Source organism: Felis catus, chromosome E1 (assembly GCF_018350175.1).
Source record: "Felis catus isolate Fca126 chromosome E1, F.catus_Fca126_mat1.0, whole genome shotgun sequence".
Lineage (NCBI taxonomy): Eukaryota > Metazoa > Chordata > Mammalia > Carnivora > Felidae > Felis > Felis catus.
In genome coordinates, this window is record NC_058381.1 from 16,104,896 (window position 1) to 16,132,134 (window position 27,239).

Genomic DNA, 27,239 nt, shown 5'->3' on the forward strand with positions numbered 1-27,239 from the left:
AAGTCATATTTGAAATACCCATCAGTGGATCAAATTAGGCACCACTGAAATCACGTGAGACAGATAGATCCTACGTTCTGACATTTTCAAATGAACACTGAAGAGATGTAAAAGGACTACAAATAAGCATTTATATCCTATGGAAGCAAAGGTGTGGAGGCAGGTGAAGTGGGAATTCGGGGCATCACAAAGTTGGGAAAAGAGTGAAGTCATTATTAGCATACTTAACTTTGGTCCACTAGGTGCAAGTCTGATATAAAGAGGCAGCTTGTTCAGCCTTTTACTTTTATTATTTCACAGGAAAGCACTTTCCACTGGAGTATATCCAAACCAGCATCTGGCACCTGGGAAAGTGAGAGTTTGAGCATACTGCACATGAAATATAAATAAAATTTAGAGAATTGTTGGTGCAGCAGGCCTTGGTTAGAAGCCAAATATCACAGCTGCCTTTTAAAGGGGTGTGGAAAGAGGGGATTTGCAATGGAAATGATTCCAAAATCATAATTCTAGTGGGTGTTTGTTACAAGAAGAAGCCCAAGGAGACTCATTTGGCTTCCTGTAAAGAATAGCCAACATCCTTTGACTTGTGAAAAGCACTCTCTCTGCTTATGCAGTTCAAGAGACCCACTTAAAGATAATGTCCCTACTGGTACTTAGCTAGTCATATTATATGAGTTGACTGGCTATTCTGAAAATTATTATTGTATTAAAATATGTATTAGGGAACCACAACATGCCTGCCTAACATTGTATGGAACATACACATTTACAGAATTTCCCTTTTGAGAAATTGCATTCTAAGGCACATGATGCCATACAAAACATGTACTGACACATATGTGTTATACACACACACATCTATGTACACACATACACGTCACCTTTAAGATTCATCAAGACCACGTTCCTTGATCTTCGGGTCTAGTAGCATATGTGCACAAAGATGTATGTGGACAGATATTTACTGATCCACTGGTGAAATCAGAAAAAAAAACTGGAAAACTGGAAAGAGCTTAACTGTGCAGCAACAAAAATGATTAAATCATAGCACATTCATTATTTGAACTACAATCTGGTCATTGAAAAGGATTAAGGAAAACTCAATGTATGCTGTATTAGTCCATATTCTCCAGAGAAATAGAACCAATATATACAGTGATTTATTATAAGGAATTGGTTCACATGATTAGGGAGGCTGAGAAGTCCATATCTGCACTCCGCAAGCTGGACCCAGGAGAGTTGATAGCAGAGTTCCAGTTTGACTCCAGAGGCCTGAGAACTAGGAGAGCTGAGGGTGTGAGTTCTAGTCTGAGCCCAAAGGTGGAGAAGACTTGTGTCCCAGCGTGAAGACAGGCAGAGAGAACAAATTCTTCCTTACCTCACTTTTTTATTCTGTTCAGGCCTTCATCCAATTAAACAAGACACACATGGGGGAGGACAATCTCCTGATTCGCATGTAAATCTCACTCATCCAGACACACCCTCACAGACACATCCATAATGGTGTTTAACCAAATATCTGGGTACCCGCATCCCAGTCAAGTTGATACATAAAATCAAACATCACAAGTCAACCCTTTGTCAACCTGGCACCCATAAGCGTCTCCTTAAACCATGCTTACTCTTCAAAGAAGACAATGACAAGATCATAATTCCACCTAACATGATACAAATATCCTGTGTATAAATAAAAACACACTAACCTCTTCCCCATAAGAGGTAAAGTTCTTGAGTGATGGACGTTTACTCCTCTCCTTATCTAGTAACTTGAATACAATAATTTTAAATTAACAATACTTAAATATATCTTTTTTTTAATGCTTATTTATTTTTGAAAGAGAGAGGGCATGAGTGGGGGAGGGGCAGAGAGAGGAGACACAGAACCTGAAGCAGGATCCAGGCCGTGAGCTGTCACCACAGAGCCTGACGCGGGGCTCAAACTCATGAACCATGAGATCATGACCTGAGCCGAAGTCGGACGTTCAACCGACTGAGCCACCCAGGCGCCCTAATACTTAAACACATCTTATGTTACATTATAAGTGAATAAGAGAGGTAATAAATAAAGATGTTTGCCAAACATATATGTATCCACACATATTTATAACAATATAAGACAATGACAATCAAGTGGACACATAAAATTAACCATCACATACACTAACATGAAATATCTCTAAAATGTAGCATGAGAGAAAGTAAGGTACACACTAGGTACGAAATATGAAGCTACCACCCACAGATTTTTAAGTGGAGAAAAATACACATATGCACACACAAATATGCTTACATGTGGATGAAATACATCTGGAAAGACATTTAAGAAATAGTAACAGGTTGCTTGGGGAAGGAAATTGAAGGACTGGAAATAGGTGTGAGAAAAATCCAGAGGGTTATTATTTTAAGCCCAAGAAAAAAACTTTTTAAATTTTCAAATAAGGACTTATTCAAAAGATAAGATACTAGGGCCACCTGGGTGGCTCAGTTGGTTAAGCATTCGACTTCAGCTCAGGTCATGATCTCACGGTTTGTGGGCTGAAGCCCTGCCTGGTGCTCTCTGGTGTCAGTGTAGAGAGCCTGCTTAGGATCTTCTGTCTCCCTCTCTCTCTGCTCCTCTCCTGGTCTCTCTCTCTTTCTCAAAAATAAAGAAAAAGTTTAAAAAAAAAGATAAGACACTATAAGTGAAGAAAAAAATATGAAAGTACATCAGGACAGGGGCGCCTGGGTGGCTTAGTTGGTTGGGTGGCCAACTCGACTTTGGCTGTGGTCAGGATCTCACAGTTCATGGGTTTGAGCCCCGCATCGGGCTCTGCACTGACAGCAAGGAGCCTGCATGGGATTTTCTCTCTCCCTTTCTCCCTGCTCCCTGCTCGTTCTCTCTCACTCTCTCAAAATAAATAAACTTAAATACACACACACACACACACACACACACACACACACACACAAATAAAGCACATCAGGACATCTCAGAATGAAAGAGAAAAAAGGTCTTATACCAAAAAAAAGTATAAGCGGGGGAGGGGCAGAGACAGAGAGAGACAGAATCCAAAGCAGGCTCCAGGCTCTAAGCTGTCAGCACAGAGCCCGATGTAGGGCTTGAACCCACAAACTGTGAGATCATGACCTGAGCCGAAGTCAGACACTTAACCACTGAGCCACCCAGGCACCCCTAATTGTGAGTTTCCTTTAAAAGATTTCACCTGTAGATGAATGCTGTATCACAGCTTTTACCTGTTTTATGTCCCTTTTATTTTTTTATTTTTTTTTTATTAAAAAAATTTTTTTTTAACGTTTATTTATTTTTGAGACAGAGAGAGACAGAGCATGAACGGGGTAGAGGCAGAGAGAAAGGGAGACACAGAATCGGAAACAGGCCCCAGGCTCTGAGCCATCAGCCCAGAGCCTGACGCGGGGCTTGAACTCATGGACCACGAGATCGTGACCTGAGCCGGATGCTTACCCGACTGAGCCACCCAGGTGCCCCTTATCTGTCCCTTTTAAAAAAGGCTGGTCTTTTGGGAGCCTGGGTGGCTCAGTTGGGTAAGCATCTGACTTCGGCTCAGGTCATGATCTCGCACCAACTTCGTAGGTAACTTCGGGAAGTCACCATTATTGTTCTTTTCACTGTTCATTTCATCTCCCAGCAAAGCAGGAGGAGGCCTCTAGTTCCTGAAGCCTCCTAACGCTTTCCTGAGTTGGAAGCGTGAGGTGCTAGAAAAACATTATGCACATTTCCATCGTTTCCAATACTTTTCAGATCAAGCCAGGATCACAACTTGGCATCACTGTGACCCTAGCGCAGACACCGCAAAGTAGATGGTTCATTAACCGAGTCTGAAGTAGGTCCTAGCAATCCACCAGACTGCCAGATTGTTTGCCAGATCTCCAATAGCTTTGTGTAAGCAAAGCCAAAGCAACAGCACAAGAGATGGTAAGCAAATCTGGATTGCTGGGTATGAGCAAGTAAAACCTCCAAACAATTACGCTGTGGGAGAAATTTGTTCCAGAGCATTAAGACCACCCACCAGAATCAGGCTACGGTCTAAGGATCTCTCACTGGAAACAGCACAGGATGCCTTTGCTCTTACCATAGCTATCGTAGGTCATAGGGAAAAGGCAAAAAGAATTAAGAAATAATAATAACAAATATTTTCTAACAGTTGTCCTTGACTGAGTAGAGGGCACAAGTCAAAGAAATGACACACAGTCAAAAAGTCCAAACTCATGTCTCAAACACTACAGAGCACAAATTATTAAGAATGATTCTGAGCCATCACTTCTAGATCCAAAAGAGGTAAGGAAAGCAGACAATTGGGAATGGAAATGTTCCAATGAGAGCAAACATGGACTGAAGCCTATTTGTCTTCTTGGGCACAAGCTATAAAAGCAACATTTTGAGTTTAGATTTTATCCTGGCATGGAGAATTCTGAGCAGGGAATTAATCACATTTCTGTGCTGAGAGATCACTCTGGATGCTTTGGAGGACAGCAAGGTAGTAGGTATGAAGAACAACTAAAATTCTATTAAACGAAACCGACTAGAGCCCAAAATATGGCCGTGGCAATGGATATAAAAAAAAGGGGTGCCTGGGGCACCTGGGTGGCTTGGTTGGTTCAGCATCTGACTTTGGCTCAGGTCATGTTTTCACAGTTCATGGGTTTGAGCCCTGCGTCATGACAGCTCAAAGCCTGGAGCCTGCTTTGGATTTCGTGTCTCCCTCTCTCTGCCCCTACCCCACTCATGTTCTCTCTCTCTCTCTCTCTCAAAAATAAATAAGCATTTAAAATTTTTTTTAAAAATAAGGGATGGATTTGAAAAACAGTCAGATGGTATCTAGGGGATGCAGCATGCAAAGAGTTTAATCCTAATTAAATTCATGGAATCACCATTTCACCTAGATGGGAAACTCAGTAAGACCACATTTGGGAAGGAAAATAAATTCTAATTTAGATCCACCTGAACCCAGTAGTCCCATAGAAGCTTCCACCTGTGGATGCCCAATAAAAGCCACACACACACTTAGGTGAGCTCTCTGGTCTGTCTCTCAGATCTGCTCTCCTGGCATCAGAGACCCTGATTTGGGATCCAACTCCACCGCCCCCCCCCCCAACAAATGCTCCCCTGATAGGTTCAGGCTCTTCTGTGCTTTCTGAGGCCTCCTACTTGGCTTCTGCTCCCAGTTCATGGGCAAGAGTGTTTCCTGCCAACCCCCACACTGGTGCTGCCTCCTGAGACCTCAGAGAGCCCCCACCCCTGGGCCAAAGCCCCTTCTCCTGGGTAGGGGTGGGGGGATGGAAGTTCTTCTCTAAAGCCCAGGTTGGCCTCAGCATCCTGAATCCCAGACCTGCTTCCAATCCTACAAACTCTTCTTGACCTACACCTGAACAATCCATTTATTTATTTAATTTTTTAAAAAGTTTATTTATTTTGAGAGAGACAGCACAATGGGGGAGGGGCAGAGAGAGAGGGGAGAGAGAGAATCCCAAGCAGGCTCTGCACTGTCAGAGCAGAGTCGTACATGGGGCTCGAACTCATGAAACAGTGAGATCATGACCCGAGCCAAAACTTGTAGTCAGACACTTAACTGAATGAGCCACCCAGGTGCCCCCTGAGCAAGCTCATCTTATTCTTTAGTCTGATTGGAGGCCTGCCTGCCAGTGTTCCTTATAGATCAACAGTGCTCTCGAGTGGCAGGTGATCGATCAGCTGTCCAGGGGTTATAACGAATAATACAGAAGTGTGCTTGCCCTGTGCCCTGGCGCCAGCAAAGCTGCACCCTGTGCGCCTCCCAGAAAAGCTCATTCTCAATCCAGAGGACCTCCAGCCTTTCTCCTTTGGCCATGAAAGTAGTCTCAGGACATGGAGCTGTGCACTGCCCCAGCCCTTCTTGCAACCCTTGATGAAAAATCATGTTGTGCAGCCTTCTGAACTGAGTAGCCACTGTGTACTTAGAGGGGCCTTTTTTGACCCTCATCCTCTGAGAAGGTGCAGGTACTCCCTGGTGCTACAGTACTGCCTTTGGACCAAAAGCAAGAAGTGTACTTAAAAGCCCCAGAGGAGCTCCTGGGCCACATCTTGTCCACACAAGGGGTCCAAAATGACACCAAACATGGTGTTACATTCATGGAAGTAAGAAGCCCTCTCTCTCTTTTATTATTATTAGTAATCTCTACATCCAACATGGGGTTCAAACTCACCACCCGGAAATCAAGAGCCACATACTCTACTGACTGAGCCAGCCAGGCGTCCCAGAGGCCCTCTCTTTCTAATGATCAGTCAGGATTTCCTGGAAATGTCCTACACATTACCAGCACTTCATGTCTTACTTTTCTGCCTTATTTTCCCTCATTTACTGGTTTCCTCAGAAATAGGAAGGTGTTCTCGGTTCCCAAAGCTTGCTTGTAGTGAGTGGTATGCGGGCAGATGTTGAACAATAATCACAGAAAAGCTTTGACTTACAACATTTACTGATTTCTATGGTGTAAATATTTCCATCATGGCCAACCTCAAGCCACCAACATGATGTCACTGATCACAAAGCTGAGAAGAAATGCCAGCAGGACACCCATTAAGGAGCATTTCTATTACACGGGTACAATAAGCATTAATAGCCTCAAGGGCACAGACGATAAGGCTGGTTCACAGGCTCCTCCAAGGCTTCCCAGGTGTGATCTGAAACCAGCCCCCACACAGGGAGCAGGGAGAGACCGAAGCAAGAGGCAGGCCACCAGGCTGCTGGGGGGAAAGTTTAATAAGCAAGGGAACGAGGCTAGTCATGGGGAGCCACGAGGTGCAGGTCTCCACGCCCACTCGCCACACTCACAAGTTGAGACAGAGGCCTCACCTGGGTTCAGTCATGTATGCCGTCCAGTTGCTCTGAACACCACCGAACTAACTCAAGGCTGTGTCCTTGGAGCAGCCTCTGGGAGTGAGGGCGTCCAGCAGAACCCACATCCCAAAACCAGAGGAGGGGCTGAGGAGCCTCCGAGGGCCTGGATCCAGTTCACTGGTCATCAGCAGTCACGTTTTCTCCATGACCTCCCCCAACAAATAAGAAAGTGGAGTAAAATATTCAGGAAGTGATGAGTTCTGAGTATATATTGCCTTTATTTTTAGTAGGATTTAATTGTAAGTGTATATAATTTAAAATAATGGCCATGCTTAGTGGTCCTGAGTGGCTCGGCCAGTTAAGTGTCTGACTCTTTGATTTCGGCTCAGGTCATGATCTCATGGTTTGTGAGCTTGAGCCCCTGCATCGGGCTCTGCGCTAACAGTGCAGAGGCTGCTGGGGATTCTCTCTCTCTCCCTCTCTCTCCGCTCCTCCCCTGCTCGTTCTCTCTCTCTCTCAAAATAAATAAATAAATAAGAACTATGGCCATGCTTAATAACCAGTTAAAAGAAATCCCAAAAATTCAATAATCAATTCTTATGAATAAGCTGGAGCTGGCCCCGGCACCCCACTGCTGGTAACAGACTCTTCCGGAAATCCCTGGCTGGGGCAAGGGTGAAGAGTAAGACCAAACTTTAAGAGGATGTCAAAAAAACTCAATAATCAAGAGAAATACTATTTTATTTTATTTATTAAACAAATAAATTTGTTTATTTATTTTATTTTTTACTTATTCATTTATTTAAGCAATCTGTATCCCTAACATGGGGCTCGAATTTACCACCTCGAGATCAAGCGTCACATGCTCTACCAACTGAGCCAGCCAGGTGCCCCAAGATAAATAATATTTTAATGCAATGTTTTAAAAACCAAAATTATGAAGAAAACAATCCATGATGAACAATTTACCAAATTTTAAATAGAGGATCAGTGTGAGGGTGTGAGCCTGGAACCGGGGGGGGGGGGGGTGGGAGTTGTCCACCAAATGAAGTCACCTATCTAATGCAGAAAAGAGAGTTCAACCTGGAAAGAGAGTCTTATTTTTTTTAATGTTTATTTATTTATTTTGAGAGAGAGAGCGAGCAGCGGAGGGGCAGAGAGAGACAGAGAATTCCAAGCAGGCTTTGCACTGTCAGGGCAAAGCCCGACTCAGAACTCAATCCCAGGAACCGTGAGATCATGACCTGAGTGGAAATCAAAAGTCAGGTGTTTAACTGACTGAGCCACCCAGGTGCCCCTGTTATCTCAAAGTTTTAGAACCTCAAGAGATAAGGATCGCCAAAGAAAGTTTTTCAGAAGTCTAAATTTTATGCCATTAGTAATAAAGCAGTGATTATTTATTCGCAATCAAATTAGCTACACTGATTTTTCAGCCCTCCTCTAGAAATGTTTATGTTATTCTTTTTGCTTCAAAAGTCCAAACGGTAGAGAACTTATCCTGCCTCTCTTAGAGGAGTAGACAGAGGGAGGTTCCTCACAGGACATGGCTTGACCACTGCTTCCAAGAAGTGGGGTGATTTGATAATGTGCTTTTGAAAACCCACATGATTAGATAGAAACCATTTTTAATATAAATGATTTTCAATCACAACTTTATTTGAGATATTGAAAGGTATTACTATATATGTTAAATATCAAGTAACAAGGTAGCAAAGTATCTTAGGATTTGGAGAAAAGTGTATGAACTTTACAAGAAAAAACACCTTATGCTTTCAGGTGCTTTGGTGGCTTAGTTGGTTAAGCATTTGACCTCGGGTCAGGTCATGATTTCCTGGTTCATGAGTTCAAGTCCCGCATCGGGCTCTGTGCTGACAGCTTGGAGCCTGCTTCAGATTCTGTGTCTCCCTCTCTCTCTGCTCCTCCCCTGCTCACGTTCTGACTGTCTCTCTCTCTCAAAAATAAACATTAAAAAAAACCACTTTGTCCTTTTGATCCTTTGCTTTCTTGTAACTTGAATGGATTCTCTTTAATTTTTTTTAGGTTTTAAAATTTTTTATTTTTTTAAAGTTAACATGCATAAAAGGAAACTGAATAACACAAGAAGCAAAGAACAAAGTCATCCATAATCACAAGCAGTTTACCAGCAGACTTCTAGGTCTTTAAATTTTTTTTAAAAATTTTTTTTTCAACATTTATTTATTTTTGGGACAGAGAGAGACAGAGCATGAACGGGGGAGGGGCAGAGAGAGAGGGAGACACAGAATCGGAAACAGGCTCCAGGCTCTGAGCCATCAGCCCAGAGCCCGACGCGGGGCTCGAACTCCCGGACCGCGAGATCGTGACCTGGCTGAAGTCGGACGCTTAACCGACTGCGCCACCCAGGCACCCCTAGGTCTTTAAATTTTTTTAATGTTTATTTATTTTTGATAGAGAGAGACAGAGTGTGATCAGGAGAAGGGCAGAGAAAGACAGAGACACAGAATCCAAAGCAGGCTCCAGGCTCTGAGCTGTCAGTACAGGGCCCGACGTGGGGCTCGAACTCATGAACCGTGAGATCATGACCTGAGCAGAAATCAAGAGTTGGATGCTTAACCGCATGAGCCACCCAGGCAACCCAGTCACTTCTTATTAATATCTTCTCCTTCCATGAGTTTCTCAGACACCATATTTCCATCCTCAGCTCCTAGAGATCCTTTGGCTTTGGAGGTCATGGGCCAAGTCCCTTTAAAAAGAAAGTCACTTGTCTAGTACCCACTATCTACAGTGAATCAGTTGGCTATTCAGAATATCTATGTGGCCATACCTCCTGCCAGCAACAGGACTATTCAGATTACTCACTGTTACCAAATTCATATACAGTTCAAATCCACATAGGACACAATGCACTTTCCACTAGGATCTCCTTATTCTATCCCACTTGTGCTATTTCTTTGACTCTTGGGCTCCTGCAGCACGCTGAGAGAACTACAGGTGAGCTGGGGTCTCCCGGCCACCTGGGGTATGGTATGACCAGACCCTCCTCCCGTTCATCCGGAGTCCTTTCAAGTGATGAGTCAGATACTCAGACACTCAGAGTGTTCTGACTCTCCCTACAACACTTCCCATGAAGGGTTCATTTTTAACTGCCTCCTGTTCTCTCTGACCCACTGAGATGCTCCCCCTATCCTTGTGGCCAGAACAGACAGCCTGGGAGTGGGGAACCAAACTGTCACATGAGGACTCCCCATGATGCCAGGGCCAGATAAATCCCTAGACTACCGGCAAAGGTTCAGCCCAGGGAAACAGACATGGGAAACCACTTCTCACTTTCAGAATATACTTGAAGAGGTTCAAGTTTTCCATCAGGTGAAACCCATTCCACCTACGGAAGGAGATGGGTGGGTAGAGAGAGATACCAGATCAGTGTCTGTAACTGTTCTCTCCCCATCTATGATCCAGGCCAAGGATGTTCTGTAAAAGGCTCCCTCCTTCATGTGCCTTGGCCACATGAAATTTCTCCACGTGCTGACCTGGATCTCACCGGAACTCTAATGCATACCCTTCATCTGGGGATTGATTATTGCTCTCTAATTAGTCCCATGGGTTAATTATTTAAACCACCCCTTGCTTTCCAAGGCTGCCTTACCTGGGACTTGCCTGTGGCTGGGGTGGGGGTGGGGCTGTCCCAACTTCTCTCAAATCCATCTGTGGCTCTTACAACCTCAGCATGAATCAGAGCCCTGGGCCCCTCACTCATCTGGAAGGAAAGGGTGGTTAGCAGGGTGTGTTGAGTTAGAGGTGCCTATGGGAAACGTCTGGTTCTTGTGCTTGTAAGAAAGGTCTAAGTTGGAGATGAAGATTTGGGAGTCATTAATGCATTAGAGATGGCAGTAGAGGCCACAAGGATGAGTTGCTCTGGTGGAGTGAGTTGCATGAGAAGAGAATAAAGGATGAAGCCCTGGAGGACCAACAAGAAAAGGTCAGGCAGAGGGGCCTGCAAAGAAGACTGAGCAACTGGAGAGGCTGCAGCAAAACTAGGAGAGAGAGGTGCTCACCAAAAATACGGAGAAATCTCCGAAAAGGAGGGAGGAGGGGCGCCTGGGTGGTCCAGTCAGTTAAGCCTCGGACTTTGGCTTAGGTCACGATCGGTTCATGGGTTCGAGCCCCACATCTGGCTCTGTGCTGACAGAGCCCACTTCAGATCCTCTGTCCCCTCTTCTGTCTGCTCCTCCCCCGCTCATGCTCTCTCTCTCCCTCTCTCAAAAATAAATAAACATTAACAAAAACTTTTTTTAAAAAAAGGGGGTGCCTGGATGGTTCAGTTGGTTAAGCATCTGACTCTTGATTTCAGCTCAGGTCATGATCTCACAGTTTGTGAGTTCAAGGCCCTAGTCAGGCTCCACACTGACAGTGCACAGAGCCTGTCTGCTTGGGATTCTCTCTCTCTTCCTCTCTCTCTGTCCCTCCCCTGCTCATGTTCTGTCTCTCTCTCAAAATAAGTAAATAATTTTAAAAAAAATTTTTTTTAAAGGAGGGGAGGGCACCTGGGTGGCTCAGTTGGTTAAGCCTCTGACTCTTGATTTTGGCTCAGGTCATGATCTTACTGTTCGTGAGTTCGAGCCCCACATAGATTCTGTCTCCCTCTTTCTCTGTCCCTCCCCTGCTTGCTCTCTCTCTCTCTCAAAATAAATAAAAATAAACTGTAAAAAAAAAAAATGAGGGAGGAGTCAACAGTGTCAAATGTTGAGAAGTCTAGTAAAATGAGGTCTGAATTAGATTCAACAACTGGGAATCCACGCGGGACCTTCAGAGCAGCTCATTTAGCAGCCTGGTGGGGACAGAAGCAGGGGGAATCATACGCTGTGCTTGGCTGCACAGAGCACTCTGGGTACCAAAGAAGCATCTCTGCCTATGTTGCCTGGCAACGCTCACCACCTCTGTTTGCATTTATGTTTCTCTTAGCTATTACACTCAAATACACTGCTGGATCAGTGCGACAGTATGGGATCTATTTTAGTACCATAAAAGCTACTGTGAAAGTTTTTCTGGGTTCATATATAGTACTATTTCACAGTTTACCTTTAGGTTCTGAGTTTGCAAGCTGGTAAACACTTTAATTGGTTTAACATAATATAAATCAGGCTTCCCATGGCAATGCTAGCCCTACGTCCCCAATTCCACTGACAACAACTGGCTGGAGGGAGTAGCAGCCTCAGCCTTGAGCTCTCCATCTGGCCATTCGCCTCCACCTCCTACCATCCTTCCGATTTTTCTTATACTTGGCTAGCTTAGCTCATTTGTTCACTCATTTGCTGGGCCCCTTCTCTCTCCTCAAAGGTTTAACTGTCAAACAAAACATATATTGCATACATTTGTACCACGCTTTCACACTTATTTACAAAACACCTTCCATCATTTACCTCTCACAACCCCCTTCTTCAAGGAATGATTAGGCTCGAAAAGCAGTGGCGAGGCGCGTGCGTCCCCTGCCGTCACTCCGGCGCTCTGCAGCCTCGCGGGCGTGCTACCGCTCCCCACCCGGTCAAGACCTTCAGAGGAGGCCGCCCGGCGAGTGCCCGCGCAAAGCTTCCTGGGAAATGCCTGGCCTACAAATCCCGGTACCCCCCGCGCAGCAGGCCCGAAGCAGAGGGCGCTTTCTGTGGACTCTGAATCTTGTTTGTCAGTGCCCCTGGATACTGCACGAGACCGATTCAGTATTCCCAAGAGGCTTTGGGGGAACACGATATCTCTTACGCCCGGTGCGCACGAACGGACTTTGCTTCCGCAGCTTCTTGGTCTTGCTAGTTGTGGCGAATCTGCCGTTGCGTCACGATGGCTAGGCGCGCAGGCCCTCAACGGGAAGCTTGCGGAATCTGCTGCGGGAAGAACGCCCGGGTTTCTTGAGCATCTACAGTCATGGCGGCGACTGCCCCCAGTGCGGGGGGCTCCGCGCCTGAGGCGGCGGGTTCCGACGAAGCCCCGCTACAGTACAGCCTTCTTCTGCAATACCTGGTGGGCGACAAGCGTCAGCCCCGGCTTCTGGAGCCTAGTAGTTTGGGTGGGATCCCGAGCCCCACCAAGAGTGAGGAACAGAAGATGATCGAGAAGGCAATGGAAAGCTGCGCCTTCAAGGCAGCGCTGGCCTGCGTGGGAGGTGAGGCAAGATTGGGGGGCGGGGGGAGCATTGGGAGGCTGAGGGCTTGGACGGCAGAGGGGTCCTCTGCCAAGAAGACCACGCGCCTGGGAGGCGAGGAGCCTGTGGACCTCGACCTTGACTACACCCCTGCCTCGATCTATGAACTCGAGTAAACCCACTCTAAGCCCTGAGGTTAGTTTTCGCCTCTGGAAATTGGATCAGAGAATCGGTACTGTTCGGGCCGGGGTCTGGAGGTTGGTTATAAAATGGTTGGCTTCGTTCATTCATTCGTTGATTCGCTTTTAAATAAGGATTCTTTCAACAAATTGTCATAAATAACTATCACATGCTTGGTAGTGGAGGGACAGGGGGAGACAAGACAAGAGCCTGGTTCTCATGAAGCTAACATTTTAATATATAGAGAAACAAGAATGTTGAGAACGAACCTGGCAAGAGAGTGCTGCAGACAAACGGGAACAGCAAATGCAAAGGGTCTGGTAGGAACCAGTCTGAAGTCTGAAAAACGGAAAGGCCATTGACGCCAATGTGATTAGATGGCGGTGAACAAGGGGGAAAGACGTCTGGCGTTGGCCCTTTTCTTTTTTCCCTTTTTTTTTTTTCTTTTTTAAACCTTTTGAGGATTTGAGAATGTATGGGGTGCCTCTTGTAAAAAGGTTGGCCACATCCGCAGAGGAGTTGAAATCTCATTGAGAATGAAAGACAATCCAGAAACAAATATGGCGAGAGTTGCAGATGTAAAGTATAGTTGAAAGCAAAGAGAGGGGTTTTGTTTTGTTCTGTTTTTGGTTTGGGGAAGGCTACAAGAGGAGGTGAGATTGCAGCTATTATCTTAAGGGATTGAGAGAATGGGAGTAGACTAAGAGGAAGAGAAATGTCCTTTCAAGTTGCAAGTGGGGTTGAGTATTTGGGCGTTTTGCCTGTAGGCATTAGGGCAGTAATTGATGAACTTGATGACCCAGCACTGAATGTAGTGAAGGAAAGTCTGGTGCTTCGGGAGACCATATAGGGAATTGGCTAAAGTGAAGCTCTGTGAGGCCTGGCCTCGGTCTTTGTTCATCATTGTGCCTGACTCTAATACATCACTTGCATATTTGTTGAAATGATGAATAAGTCTTTGTAGTGCTCCAGGGTGGAAGTGATAAAGGCCCTAGACTAGGATGGTAATTGTGAACGTAGGGTTGTAGAGGAAAGCAAAGAGGCAGTCAGAAATGCCCTTGAGGGGGAGCCTGAGTGGCTCAGTAGGTTAAGCAGCTGGCTCTTGGTTTGAGCTTGGGTCATGATCTCACGGTTTGTGGGATCGAGCCCCAGATGGGGCTCTGCGCTCACAGCACAGGGCCAGCTTGGGATTCTCTCTTTCCCACTCTGTCTGCCCCTCCCCTGCTCTTGCACACTTACGTGCACTCTCTCTCTCAAATAAATAAACTTAAAAAAAAAAAAAAAGAAAAGAAATACCCTTGAGGTTTGAAGTGAGAGTGACTGGAAAGAAGGAGCCATAAATAAGAAAGTCTGGACGGGAGATGCCCATGATTTCATTAAACATTGACCTTGATGTGATGAGAGGACATGTATATGGAAATGCCCAGCAGGCTCAGGAAGGCTCAGGGAGATGGGGACAGCACTGTAGGATTTGCCACTTGGTAACTTTGTGATCTTAGGGAAGTTACTCCCTGAGCCTCAGTTGCTTCAGCTACAGAATGGAGAGGATAATAGTATGTACCTCATGGGACTATTGTGGAGAATAAATGAAGCTGTGACTATAAAGTGTCAGAGTACTTGGCACATGGTACTCAGTGACAGTTATGAATGTCACCATTGTCACGGGAGTGGTATGCAAAGTTAACAGCTGAATGTCTGAGTATAGACAGAATGAAAGGTTAAAGATTGAATCTTGAGGAATTTTAGACAATGAAAGGAGGAAGAAATCCAAAGGGAGACCAAGAAGAAGCTGTCAGCAAGGTAGTTCTTAGCTTGTGTGATGTGGAAACCAGGTAAGTGGAGAGCTTGAGTGGCAAGGTGGAGTGAGGGGGCAGCAGGGAGCGTCCTCTTTGCTGGTGGCCATCCAAAATGTGCTATTCGAGTAGGACCTCATTACAGTAACCCAGAAAACATGCCAAAGAAGTCTTCATCTCTGTTTGTTTTTAGGATTTGTATTGGGAGGTGCGTTTGGGGTATTCACTGCCGGCATTGATACCAATGTGGGCTTTGACCCTAAGGATCCTTACCGTACGCCGACAGCGAAAGAAGTTCTTAAAGACATGGGGCAGAGAGGGATGTCCTACGCCAAAAATTTTGCCATTGTGGGCGCCATGTTTTCTTGCACCGAGTGCTTGGTAGAATCTGTAAGTGTCTCTGCCTTCTGAGAAAGCCTTGCCTGTGCCATGTTATGACTTCTAAAGAGAAATGCTCTGAATGTTAATTAGAAAGCAGATCAGAAATGTCTGGTACTCTTAGCGAGTAAGGACCATTAGTCCATAATGTAAACTTCTCGTGCATTTATGATTTGGGCTTGCGTTATTTTTTACTTCTTTTTGTAAGCTAGAAGTTAATGATTTTATTTTTTTAAGTTTTTAAAATTCTAGTTAGTTAACATACAACGTAATATTAGTTTCAGGTGTACAATGTAGTGATTCAACAATTCCATACAACATGGGGCTCAAACTCACGACCCTGAGGTCAATATTCACACTGACTGAGCCAGCCAGGCACCCTAATAGTTCTATTTTTAACTTTCTGAGGAAACTCCATACCCTTTTCCAGAGTGTCTGCACCAGTTTGCATTCCCACCAACAGTGCAAGGGGGTTCCCCTTTATCCATGTCCTCACTAGTACCTGTGGTTTCTTGTGTTGTAGATTTTAGCCATTCTGACAGGTGAGAGGTGATACCTCGTTTAGTTTTGATTTGCATTTCCCTGATGATGAATGATGTTGAGCATCTTTTCATGTCTCTGTTAGAAGTTGGTTAGGGGGGCCTGGGTGGCTCAGTTGGTTAAGTTTCCGACTTGGCTTCCACTGAGGTCATGATCTCACAGTTCATGGGATCGAGCTCTGCATTGGGCTCTGTGCTGGTAGTGCGGGGCCTGCTTGGGATTCTCTGTCTCCCTCTCTGCCCCTCCCCCACTTGCACTGTCTCTCTTTCCAAATAAATTAATAAAAAAAAAAAGTTGGTTAATGATTTTATTTAAAAAAATTTTTTTTTTTAATTTATTTTTGAGACAAAGAGAAAGCACAAGCTGGGGAGGAGCAGAGAAAGAGGGAGACAGGAACTGAAACGGGCTCCATGCTGATAGCACAGAGCCCGATGTGGGGCTCAAACCCACGAGCTGTGAGATCATGACCCAAGCAAAAATCAGAAGCTTAGCCGACTGAGCCACCCAGGTTCCCCTAATGATTTTATTTTTTAAATTAAAAAAAAAAATTTTATAATGTTGTTATTTATTTTTGACAGAGAGAATGAGAGACAGAGCATGAGCCAGGGAGGAGCAGAGAGAGAAGGAGACAGAATCTGAAGCAGGCTTCAGCCTCCAGGCTCAGATGTCAGCACAGAGTCTGATGCAGGGCTCAAACTCATGAACTGTGAGATCATGACCTGAGCCGAAGTCAGACACTTAACTGACTGAGCCACTCAGGCACCCCTAAGTTGTTTTTTTAATTAATTTATTTTTGAGAGAGAGAGAGTGTGAGAGAGGGAGGCATAGAGAAAGAGAATCCCAAGATTGAGATGCTGGGCTCAGTCTCACGAACTGTGAGATGATGACCTGACCCCAAATCAAGAGTCCAATGCTTAACCAATTGAGCCACCCAGGCACCCCAGAGGTTGGTTAATGATTTTAACCATGGGACTTATTGGAGAACCAAAGAGATTTTGATTACTTGTCAAATTGTACGCTTGGTTTCTGCACTCTGATACCACCTTCAGGAAGCATCCAAGAACACATTCAAATTAGGAACTATACTTTCGAAAGCAAAGAAGATTAGGTTTCCTTTGGGGAGGGACTAATTTAGCCAGCTAGGAATGCTGTGTTTTTTCCCCCTTAATCATCTTGTCTGGCTTGTTTCTTTGGCTCTAAACTGCACTTCTCCACCCACAGTACCGGGGAAAATCAGATTGGAAGAACAGTGTCATTAGTGGCTGCATCACTGGAGGAGCCATTGGTTTCAGAGGTTAGTAAACAACTCTCACATGGTTTTCTTTGTGGCTTCGGACAACATGCTGTAGTTAACATTTCCAAATGTATGAGTGTTTCAGGGACAGCCCAAGGCATATGTGGACACTTGATATTCTTCCCTCTGAGAAGTAAATCACATTTACTTTTGTATTAACTTCATTTTGGAAACTTCTAGTGTCTAGATCAGGATTTTTCATCTTTGGCACTATTGACATTTTGGACATGTAAATCTTTGCTGGAGGGAGAGTAGGGCTGTCCTTTGCATTGTAGGATGTTTAGCAGTAACCCTGGTCTCTACCCACTAGATGCTAGTAGCATCCCTTAGTTGATCACTGAAAGTGTCTCTAGACATTGCCAGATTTTCCCCAGGGGACAAAATCACCCATGGCTGAGAATCACAGAAGGATCTAGATTTTAGAACTGGGCTCACATTGAAAAGATGAGAAGAACTTCCTCCCAGTAATTCCTGGAATGTGTTGCTCTGCAGGATAAGTACGGAAGCATGGCTAGGTCTCACTCAGCTCCCGAGAACCCACTTATTCCAAATGGCAGGCCATGCTGAACTCGCAGCTCTGTGCATTTCAAGTAGCTAAGACATTTTTGTTAATACTGTACAACTGTCAGTTTTAATATTGTATGTAAGTTATACAGTCATGTCTTTTCATGTTGAAGATTCTTAGACTCCTACCCATGGAAAGCCAAATGTCAGGTTGTCAGCCGTAAACAACAAAGAAACCAGTCCCCTGCACTTCTCCCTGTTGGCGTGCCCGTCAAGAGTGTGATATGGGGTGTCAGTGTCTGGACTCTGCACAGTGTCCATTGCTGGGCCACTCTCCCCTCTGCCGTGCCCTGATTTGCCCAAATAGCCTGTTTTCTCATTCTCTGAGAGGCAGGATGATTTGCTGTCCTTAAAAGCTGCTTTTGCTCCTCTGACAGCCATTTGTGATTTATAGAGTAGCTTTTCCTCTGGTCTTCCCATTGCTCCGCTTTGTCAGGGACTCTGAGAAGCCTGGCTCCCTCTGGGACTGCTTTGATCACCTTCCCAAGAATTTATTTCATAAACAAATCAGGGTAACAGGCTGTGTGCTTTCACTTGCTTCCAAGGGCTGGTTCTCTTAACCAGTTTCCTGCCTGTGAGGGGCTATTTCATGAAGCTGCAAATAGTAATTCTTCGGAGAAAAGCCAAATGCACACTTATATAAAGCACACTAGAGTAGATTGTATACACAGCTCGTTGAAGTCTTGTGGATCTGATGGGTTTGTTGAATGACTTCGAATGCTTCCACGGGTTTCTGCATTCATGGGGCAGGCAGACTCCTGAATGCGGCTTGTGTTCGTCACTACACGTAACGCCATTTCTGTTTGCTTTACAGCGGGCTTAAAGGCCGGGGTCATTGGTTGTGGAGGTTTTGCTGCTTTCTCTGCTGCGATTGATTATTACCTACGGTGAGAGTTATTGCCTCCAGGGAAGGACAGTGCCAGCCCAAGATTAGAGCTGTTCCGTGGAGGGCAGTTTCTGTACCACTCCGAGGCACTTGCTTCCGAGACCGAAGACCTTTGTTTTCCCTCGTGTAGTTGGTGTGGTGAGGGAGCCACCTGGCTGCTTTCTGCCCCCAGCCTCTGAGTGGCCATACTGTCTGCTCCTGGGTTCTAGCCATGCCTAGTGGGGGATGTGCCGTGGCAGCCTCTCTCTCTCAGGCAGATCAGGAGTCAGTGTGTTGACTTGTAGGAATTAAGCTCCCCAAAGCTCAGTCCTGACCACAGCTGGCCCTCTGGTTGTTTGGTGCTGGGAACAGAGGCGACTGGACGTACACCAGGAAGTTCGGAGCTCCAGGCAGTCATCCATCTCACACGAGGGCAGGGCACAGCGAATTTACATTCTCTCCCATTTTGTCATTATGTTTAGTGTTGTCTTTGTTTAAAAAAATTATATTACAGTTTAAAAGGTTGGTTAGTTTTGGGGCGGCGGAGGGGGGATAATGACAGAGTGAGTCTTTGGTTCTGCCCCTGGAGCCGGAGCTGTCTTGTCCCCTCCTCTTCCACTTCCCATTATAAATAATAAAGGCCGTTCAAACCATAAAATAAATGAATAAATAAAAGGTGGTTTATTTTTATTTTCAAATTTCACAATTCCCAAAAATGGTGCCAGGTAGCCCAGAGGTTGAGAAAGCGCCTGAGCGTCTGGGTACATTTGATTCTCAGGGTTTGCAGAGGAGTGTTTTCTGAGTTTGTTACTTCAGCCAGGGCCTGCCCTCCAGGAAGCCCAGCCTAGCCGTGGCCCAGGATACATCAGAATTCCACGCGTAAGCCCTGGCCTCTTCTAAAAACCCCATAGGCCGCCTGGTGGGAAGGCCAGCAGTCCGAGCCATGTTGGTTTTAGGCTCTGACCGCTGGACCAGGCCCAGCTCAAGGACACAATGTGCGCAGGGTCCCGGTGTGGTCCTGCTAAGTCACAGCAGCTGCTGGTGAAGATCGGCTGTTCACCACTACACTCATTCTCTGGTATCAGGGTTTTTTGGGTTTGTGTATATGTATTTTAACATCTTAGTGTTTTTTATTTGATCTAGTGGCCTTTTTCTGACAACAGAAGCTCATCCTAATTGTGTGCCCTGGGGCAAAAGAAAATAGGCTTTTGGTTGGGATCTGCCCTGAGACCTTCTTTACTCCGGTGCTTCAGTGATGACATGAAGGTGATGAGCTCAGGCTCTGCCACTTGGGGGCAGGCAGGTAGGCTTTGTGGGGCTGTATAATTCCAGCTGCCTTCAGCCAGCAGTAACGCCTCCTGTTTTCAACTGCACGCTAACTTCTTCATCTTTTCTTTTTTCTTTGCTTTCTTTCCCCCCTTCTGCTGTCTTCTAGCTCACCCACCCTTAACCAGAATTCACTCAGCTGATGTGTCCAGATGCCCCAAGTGTGAGTGTGTACATGAGTGATAATGTCCAACTCAGTTGGCAACACCTTCCTCTATGCATGCTGTTTCCTTTGTAATGAGTGTGAGCCAACGCATTCCTGTCCTTATGTGGTGAATTCTATATAATATCCCGTCCAGTCTCACAGGTGTGAGACTTCATTGCCCCTAGGCCAGCTGGAGTATCCTCAGAGGTCTGGGAACAAAAGAGTGTTTCCTATACAGTCCCTAAATATGTCACCTATAAGCACTTTGAGAGCAAGAACAGACACTCCTACCTGGCAGCTGTGATACCTGGCATCTTCTACCAGCCGGTCCAGAAAGTAGGGTCAGATACGCCAAATGAGGACAAGAAATGCTGCTTTCATGACCGCCTTGGACAGATGAGCCCTAGGCTGTCAGTAGCCATCACTTCAATAAGCCAAGCATTGTCCACATTGACTATTCAATCAAGAAAGGAGATGAATAGTTTCCTGTTTTAGATGGCTAAGGAGTCAGTATGAGCTCATAAACCAAACACCAATTTTCAGAGACATCTGTTCCTGATCTCCAGAATAAACATAGTGTCCAATGGCTTAGGCTGGTAGGAACCTATATTAACCCCACTGGCTCTCCTAAAGGGAGGCGGGGCCCCCTAGAGGATCCAGCCTCTCCAACAATCAGACTAGGCCAAAAGGCTGCCCCAAAGACGCCCACTTCCAAGGAAAATGTAGAGAAGAGTTTACATAAAATAAGAAAACTCCCCTGGGATGGACAACTTTCTGCCATCTATTGGAGGTACACTGATGTCCAGGTTGTTGGGGCCTTTGTCCTTCATGAAAGGAATTGGTTAGTGACCTGAGACCTCTGTGAAGCACACAGAGGGGGCTGGGCTCACCTCCCCCCAAGGTGCCACAGTCCCTGTAGGCTGAAGGGAAGCTCAAGGGAAGTTGACTAGGTGCACAGATTCCTGGGAGCTCCCATCTGGATGCAGCTGGAGGAGTTAAAATGTTTAGATTGGTGGTCTTCCCTGGACTACTGAGTATACAAATGTCCACACCACAGGGCTGGGTTGTGTGCAAATGTTGGGGCTTTGCATTTTTTTTATTAACATTTTCCTCTCACGTGGTTTACATCAATTTATAATAATCTACATAGGTTGAAACAGAACATAGACCAAAAAAAATATATCCTTACCAACTTAATTAAAGTGAAATATTAACGAAGGTTCCCATCCTACCTGTATCAGCAAAAACTGGCCGCCCACAGCCATTGCCAGCAGGGATGGGCATACTGGGATTCCTGCAGCCTGTCAGCTGGGCTCCTGTTGGCACAGCCTGCCCGGCTGGGCACAGTGGCTGGGGATTCTGGGCTGCACGGTCCCTGACTCTCAGGAGAACCCATGGGCTACTTCCTTGATGCAACTTAGTCCATGTCTGGTACCTGCCCCTCCCCACCCTGGGGGTGGAATTTAGAAATATTCTGAGCCTTTTGCATTCCTCAGCCCCTGCAGCCTTCCTCCGGTTCTCAAGTTGCTTAAGCAAGTTTGGGGGGTGTGGTGGCTACCTGATGCTGAGAAGCAAAAGTCTCTTGTTCCAGGGAAGTGGGAGGCACCCATTTTTTGGCTGTAACTAGCTCTAACTGGTCCTCCAGTTCATTACCATTAATTAATGGCTTTTGGAAGCAGAAGCCTTCCATGCCATACACCAACTCCTGAGTGCAGAGACTCCTGGGATAGTCACAAGCTGGGATCTTGAGACTCAAATGGTGTTCTTTCTCCATCTCCTGTCCCAGGGAGCAGGGCTCCTCGCTGAACCGCTAACAGGCAGCTATGTATTTCCCTCCTGTTAGGCATTTCTTTCCTCTGATGTGCACAGAATGTGTACCGTTCTGCCCAAGATTGGGCAACAGGTGTAAACAAGATCAGAAAGGGCCCTCCCTGCCTCTCACTGAGCAAACGTTCTACCTTTAGGTCCAGCAAACCCTTCTTTAAAACTCCGCCCTGAGCACAATCTAAGGGAACCGTTCTCTACTTCTCTGCCACATGGAGCCAGAGAGCCGTGTACTACAGCTCAAGCCTAGGAGTGTTCTCCGAAGCCACCTGCCACATGCCGGCAGCTACTGCTCAGGTGGGAGGAGATACCTCTCAGTCCTTTCAGTGTGGAGAAAGGGGTCTCCGAGTTGGGAACAGAACCTGCTGATCCTCTGCTCTGGGGAAGAGTGTCAACAATGAAAGTCCCCAGCAAATCCCAGTCCCAAAAGAGGCAGCTGCCCATGACTCCTCATTCCTCCCCACTTCTGGAGTTGCCTAGAGTTCACCCAAAAGGCTGCATCTAGAAGCTGTGGGTGGGGAGAGAGGCAGCACCAGGATGACTGGCTACTGCTGGACCTGGACCCTGCCTGTGTTTCCTAGGCCCTGGGGGACACACGGCCTCGGGGGCTGCCCTGTGGCAGTGCTTGGCTGTGGTGGATGTGTAAAATCTAAGGCAAAGGTACCGCAAGGTACGAGAGGCGCCAGGAAGGACTGCCTCCTGGATGGAGCCTGCGTGTTTCTAGATACCTGCTTCAGCCATATTAGTTGCCCCCTAGAGACCTGGCTCCACTACAAAAGCCACTATAATTCCTTGTTGCTGAGAGTCACTTCCCCCCAACTCGGGGCACCTGGTGCTACATGGCACCCCTCCGAATGTTCAACCTGTCTTGTTTCCTCAGTGGCCCGCCTCCTGCCTCCCCTGATTCCTGACCCTCCGGCTCTCTTAATATTGGGTCACTTCTGAGTCTCTACACTCAAAGGAAATGGAACACCAGGGGAAAAGGAACTGAAAAGCAGAAGAAACAGTGAAAGATGCCTAAGTGAAAGTAGGCAGGAGACAGAACAGATAAACCCCAGAAATGGAGATTGTCAGGTGGAAAATTCCAGAAATCTGCTCTCCAGCTCTGTGCTAAGCTGAGGATTAGTGTGAGTCTGTCCCCTTGTCCAACATTTGCACAGGCAGCAAGGCAAAGCAGGTGTGCTTCCACAGGTAGAGGACAAGGAAAAGGCTGGGGGCGGGGGGCAGCAAGCGGCAGCCTTTGACAAGCCACCACCGCCATGGCCACCCGGGGTCTCCTCAACTTTCAAAGTGATGGAGCAAAAACCAAGGCTGCACATGCATGTGGGCAGGCTGGGAGGAAGTAGAGGGTGGAGGAAACCCGAGGAGAGGCTGCCAGGAGACTGCAATCTGGGAGCAGGGCCAAGAGAGGATAAGCTGGCAGTGGTTACAGAGCGCAAAATAAAAGCCCTTGGACTGGACTCAGGAGGAAAGAAAGTGTTGGAGGAAATGAAAGAACAAAGCAGGCTGTCTGTATGCCCATACTGGGTCGGTCACTACCATTTCTGCATGACAAATAGACATAAAACAATTCCTGAACAGCACGGGGCATTAGACACAACTAGAGGTACAGAGGGCGGGGCCCGGGGCATGGTGGTGAGGCTGGGGGCTGGGTCAGCTGGCTTTGTACAAGGTGGCACGAAAGATGCACATATTCCAGTTCTTGGAAATCTGTGTCCCTTGGAGTCTGGAGTGCTGGGTTTGGGAGTTTTCTATTGTAGTCTTTCAAGTCTGTGTTGGGTCCCCCGGCTGGAGGGGCTGGCTCGGGCCGCCCCCACAGCTGATCCCACCTTGGGCTACACATCGGTAGAGAAGTACAGTGTGTTCCGCTTCAGTTCTGCGAAGGAAATGGGGGGGTGCTGCAGGTAGTAGAGGAGGACCTGGACCTGTGGGGGGACAGGGAAGACTCAGGCTGGGTCCCCGTCCTCCCAGCCTTCTGATCTGTTGAGAAGAAACGGTCCCTCCTCTGTGCCGCTCCCCTCCCTGCCCTCAGGCCGCTTGGCCTTCCTGGAAGCCCAGCTGTGCCTGCCTATTGGCAGCAGCAGAGGGCACTGCAGGACAGAGGGTCAGGGAGCCTGGGGCCACTTCCCCAACCTCAGTCAGAAGCTTCCAACCTGCTCCAGAGGTTGGCTTTGGCTGGGCAGCCCTGTCTCCAGACTGGACTCTGCCCTGAATCTTGTAGGGATTCCAGGGAAGCTTCCGACCCTAGAAGCAATCCTAGAGCTTCCACACATGAGAACAAGACCCCTGGATGTTTCCTGTGCCCCTGAGCCTGTCTGGGCCCCTGGTCTAGGCTCAGCCTTTTTTTTTGTCATGCTGGTCCCGAGCCCTGCCTCCCTGGTGACATTCCGCAGACCACCTACCCCGCTGCTAAGGAGGGAAGGGGTGTGGGACTCTGAGCTGTTCTCCCCGCCCCCCAGGGGAAGCTTGTCGCCCGCCTCTACCATTCCAGTTCCGGGCGGTGCTGGCGGTACCTGTGCCATGACGTCATGGGACCAGATGTCTGCAGCCGACGTGAGGTGTGCTTTGCTCTCCACTTCTGAGGGTCTCAGTAACGTGGGGCCAAACACAGTAGCCAGGTTGTGAAGGGACATTTTGTTGATGGGTTCCTTCTCAGCAACCCTGAAAGGGTTGGGGCAGGGGAGAAAAAAGAAGTCATTTCTCAGCAGCTGCTCAGAGCTCCAGACCGTTAGCCCGAGCTAGAACTGGAGGGATTCCCAGAAGGTGGGTACTAGCCTCCCTCTCCTAAGGGTGGGGACCTCTTGGGATGGAGGGACTAAGCCAATGGACCAAGTCTCCAGCTATGTCCCTGCACATTCCTGTATTAGATTCTAGCTCATGGGCCACCCCTTGATGGTAAACTGCCAGAGCCAGAGGGCCTACCCCAACTCCCTTGATGATATTACAGATTCAAGAACTTTATAGTAACTCATACTCCTCACGGTCCTTTGGGCAGGAACTATCATCATCTCCAGCATACAGATGAAGAAACCAAAGGGCAGAGGGGTTAAGTGACTTGCCTGAGGTCACACAGCTAGCAACTGGTAGAGCTGGGATGTGACCCCGCGCAGTCTGCCTCCAGAGCCAGTGCTCCTCGCCACTCTGTGCTCTACCCGTGATCGGTGAAGCTGGAGTGCATGGCCCAAAGGAAGAGCCACAGTGTGTGGGACAGTGGCAGGGGCCAGAGGTAGGGAGCCAGTGCTCCGGCAGCAGTCACTCACTAGACCTGAGGTTCTTTGGCTGTGCCGTGGCAAGAACCCCCCTAATCCCAGACGGAGCCCAGGGGCTCTCCTCCCATGCCTTTCCAGAAGGGTCTTCCTCATGGGACCCCGGAGTTGCCTCCCTTTGGATCCTTCTCTGCCTCTCTTGCATAAGAGGCCTCATGCTCTGTGGAAACTTCCCCTGAGTGGCAGCAGGGGCTGCCACCCGTGGTACTGGCAGACCCAGTACCACCCAACGCATCAAAGAGGTGCTGGGCCTCCCTCCCTGAGCAGTGCCTCCTCCCAGCTCCAACTATACCATCATTCCCAGCCTCTGGGCAAGAGCCACAATGCACATGCTGACTGCTTTGGAAACAGGCAGACAAACACTGCCATGCCAGGAGGCAGCTGTACGGCTGGCCCAGCCCCCTCAACACACACACACACACACACACACACACACACACCAGCCAGGGGCCCAGATGTGGGAACAGACTGTGCCCAGTTCCCAGGGTGGAAAACCTAATGAATTTTCCCTTCCCACTCCTCTTCTGTGTGTCCTCCCCACAGTGCTCGCCAAACTATGGGAACTGGTTGGGGCTTCGGTCCTGGCCAAACCAGAGGGAAAATGTCTCATAATGGGAAAAACAAGACAGCAGCCCCAGGCATTTCCAGGTCTCTGCTGGCCCTCCAGAGCTGGCCTGGCTGAGCTGCAGCCCGGAGCCTGGGCCTGAGGGCTAGAGCTGAGTTCAGGGAGGAGCTGGCCCTCGGCATGGCCCCAACTCAGGAGCTCCCTGGTCCTGGGTGACAAACAGATTTAAGGGACACCAGGACACTTTTTGTCCCCACTTACACCTGGACCAGTGCTGGGCTCAAAGGCGAATGGCGGGGACACCGTGAGGGCTGGTTTCAGTTCGGAACTTTGCAAGCATCAACTTCAGCAGCTCCCGGTTAGAGCCGACTACAGAAAGGGCGGGGGAGACGGTGGGGGTGGGGTGGGGGCGGAACTTAGTTTAGGATTGGGGACGTGCATTCTAAGGACAGAGTTGTTGCTAACCCCAAGCAAATCCCTGTGGACTGGGGCTCGGTTTCCCTGTTAGGTGAGGTGTGGGTCAAGACCAGTGCATTTCAAACTTTTTTGACTGTGATCCACAACAAACACACTTTACATCCGAACCCAGAACACGTGACCGCGTGTAACCGAACAGAACCACAACATGCACGCTTACTGCCCACAGCGTGCCCTATGCCGTCTGTTCCATTCCACTTAAAAAAAGTTATGGTGACTGAATGACCACTAACTGCAAAATCCATCTACAGTCCCTGGCTCTGACCCTGCCTTTTTAAGACCCTGTTAGGGATGGCCCAGCAGAGGCCAGCGCCCATGAGGAAGAGCTGAGAAAGGGGGTTTCCCCCAGTAGTGTGTTCTCCCCAGCAGGGGCCTGCCCTGGGCTCCCTGCTCCCTCTCCCAATTGGGCCCCTGCTCATTACCTTTTCAAGTGTTCCAGCAAGAAGAGGAAGGTGATGAGGTTGGGGTCGGGCAGGGTGCGGAGCAGGTGCATCATGCAGTTTTCCTTGGCAGCAGGGTCTGACAGGGCTGGGGGGAAAGCAGGGCGAGGCTGGAGCTCAGCTCCCAGGCGGGCAGGCCCGAGCCAGCGCCCCCGTGGTCAGGAGGCTATGGGACCCTGAGGGAGAGCCTGGGCTGCCATGCTCCCCTGAGGGGAGCAGACCCTGTAGGAAAGGAAGGGCCTGGTATCTTCCCAAGGGTGGGCTATTAACAGCTAGTTCCTACAGAAGCCCCCCCTGTAACTCAGTCAGGAGGTAGGCTGGTGGGGAGCAGGCACCCTTCCTCCCCTTACCACATGGGCCTCTACGGCTCTTGCCATTCCCCATGCCTGGTCTAGAAGGCTAAGTTTAAAGAATGATGATACTGGCACGAATGTTTCCTCTCTTTCAACTGCCTCTGATGCTAGAGCACGGCAGTGAACAGCCTTCCCTTCCGTGGGGCTCTTCACTTCCTGCCGTGGCTGAAGCCCTGATCTGCTCCTGAAGGATGCAGGAGGGAAGAGGCAGGAGGGTGGAGGGAAGAGTGAGGAGGTAGGAGGGAGGAGGGAAGTGGTAGGAGAGAGGAGGGAGGAATCAGGAG

General features: G+C 47.8%; 2 protein-coding genes and 1 long non-coding RNA gene across 11 annotated transcripts in view; 1 reads left to right on the forward strand and 2 right to left on the reverse strand.

Annotated features, from left to right (window-relative positions):
• Nucleotides 1–5,543: 5,543 nt before the first annotated feature.
• LOC109494252 lies at nucleotides 5,544–12,419 on the reverse strand. The gene is made up of 3 exons (XR_006589719.1): nucleotides 12,233–12,419; nucleotides 10,459–10,569; nucleotides 5,544–7,042 (listed from the first exon to the last, which is right to left on the reverse strand). It is a non-coding gene; the product is annotated as an uncharacterized LOC109494252 (long non-coding RNA).
• A 140-nt stretch (nucleotides 12,420–12,559) lies between these two features.
• On the forward strand, nucleotides 12,560–19,217 carry TIMM22 (translocase of inner mitochondrial membrane 22). Its single transcript, XM_003996450.6, has 4 exons — nucleotides 12,560–12,966; nucleotides 15,112–15,308; nucleotides 17,058–17,130; nucleotides 18,509–19,217. Exons 1-4 carry the CDS (start codon nucleotides 12,729–12,731, stop codon nucleotides 18,583–18,585), a joined length of 585 nt encoding a protein of 194 aa, XP_003996499.1. The 5' UTR covers nucleotides 12,560–12,728; the 3' UTR covers nucleotides 18,586–19,217.
• A 1,877-nt stretch (nucleotides 19,218–21,094) lies between these two features.
• Nucleotides 21,095–27,239, reverse strand: part of ABR (ABR activator of RhoGEF and GTPase) — a 183,172-nt gene continuing 177,027 nt past the window's right edge. For all 9 annotated transcript variants that reach the window (XM_045044863.1, XM_023243676.2, XM_023243678.2 and 6 more), the window contains 3 exons: nucleotides 26,585–26,690; nucleotides 24,368–24,515; nucleotides 21,095–23,779 (listed from right to left, as the gene is read on the reverse strand). In XM_045044863.1, the coding sequence (XP_044900798.1) occupies nucleotides 23,690–23,779; nucleotides 24,368–24,515; nucleotides 26,585–26,690 (344 nt within the window). In that variant the 3' untranslated portion in view covers nucleotides 21,095–23,689. The remainder of the gene's footprint in view (nucleotides 23,780–24,367; nucleotides 24,516–26,584; nucleotides 26,691–27,239) is intronic.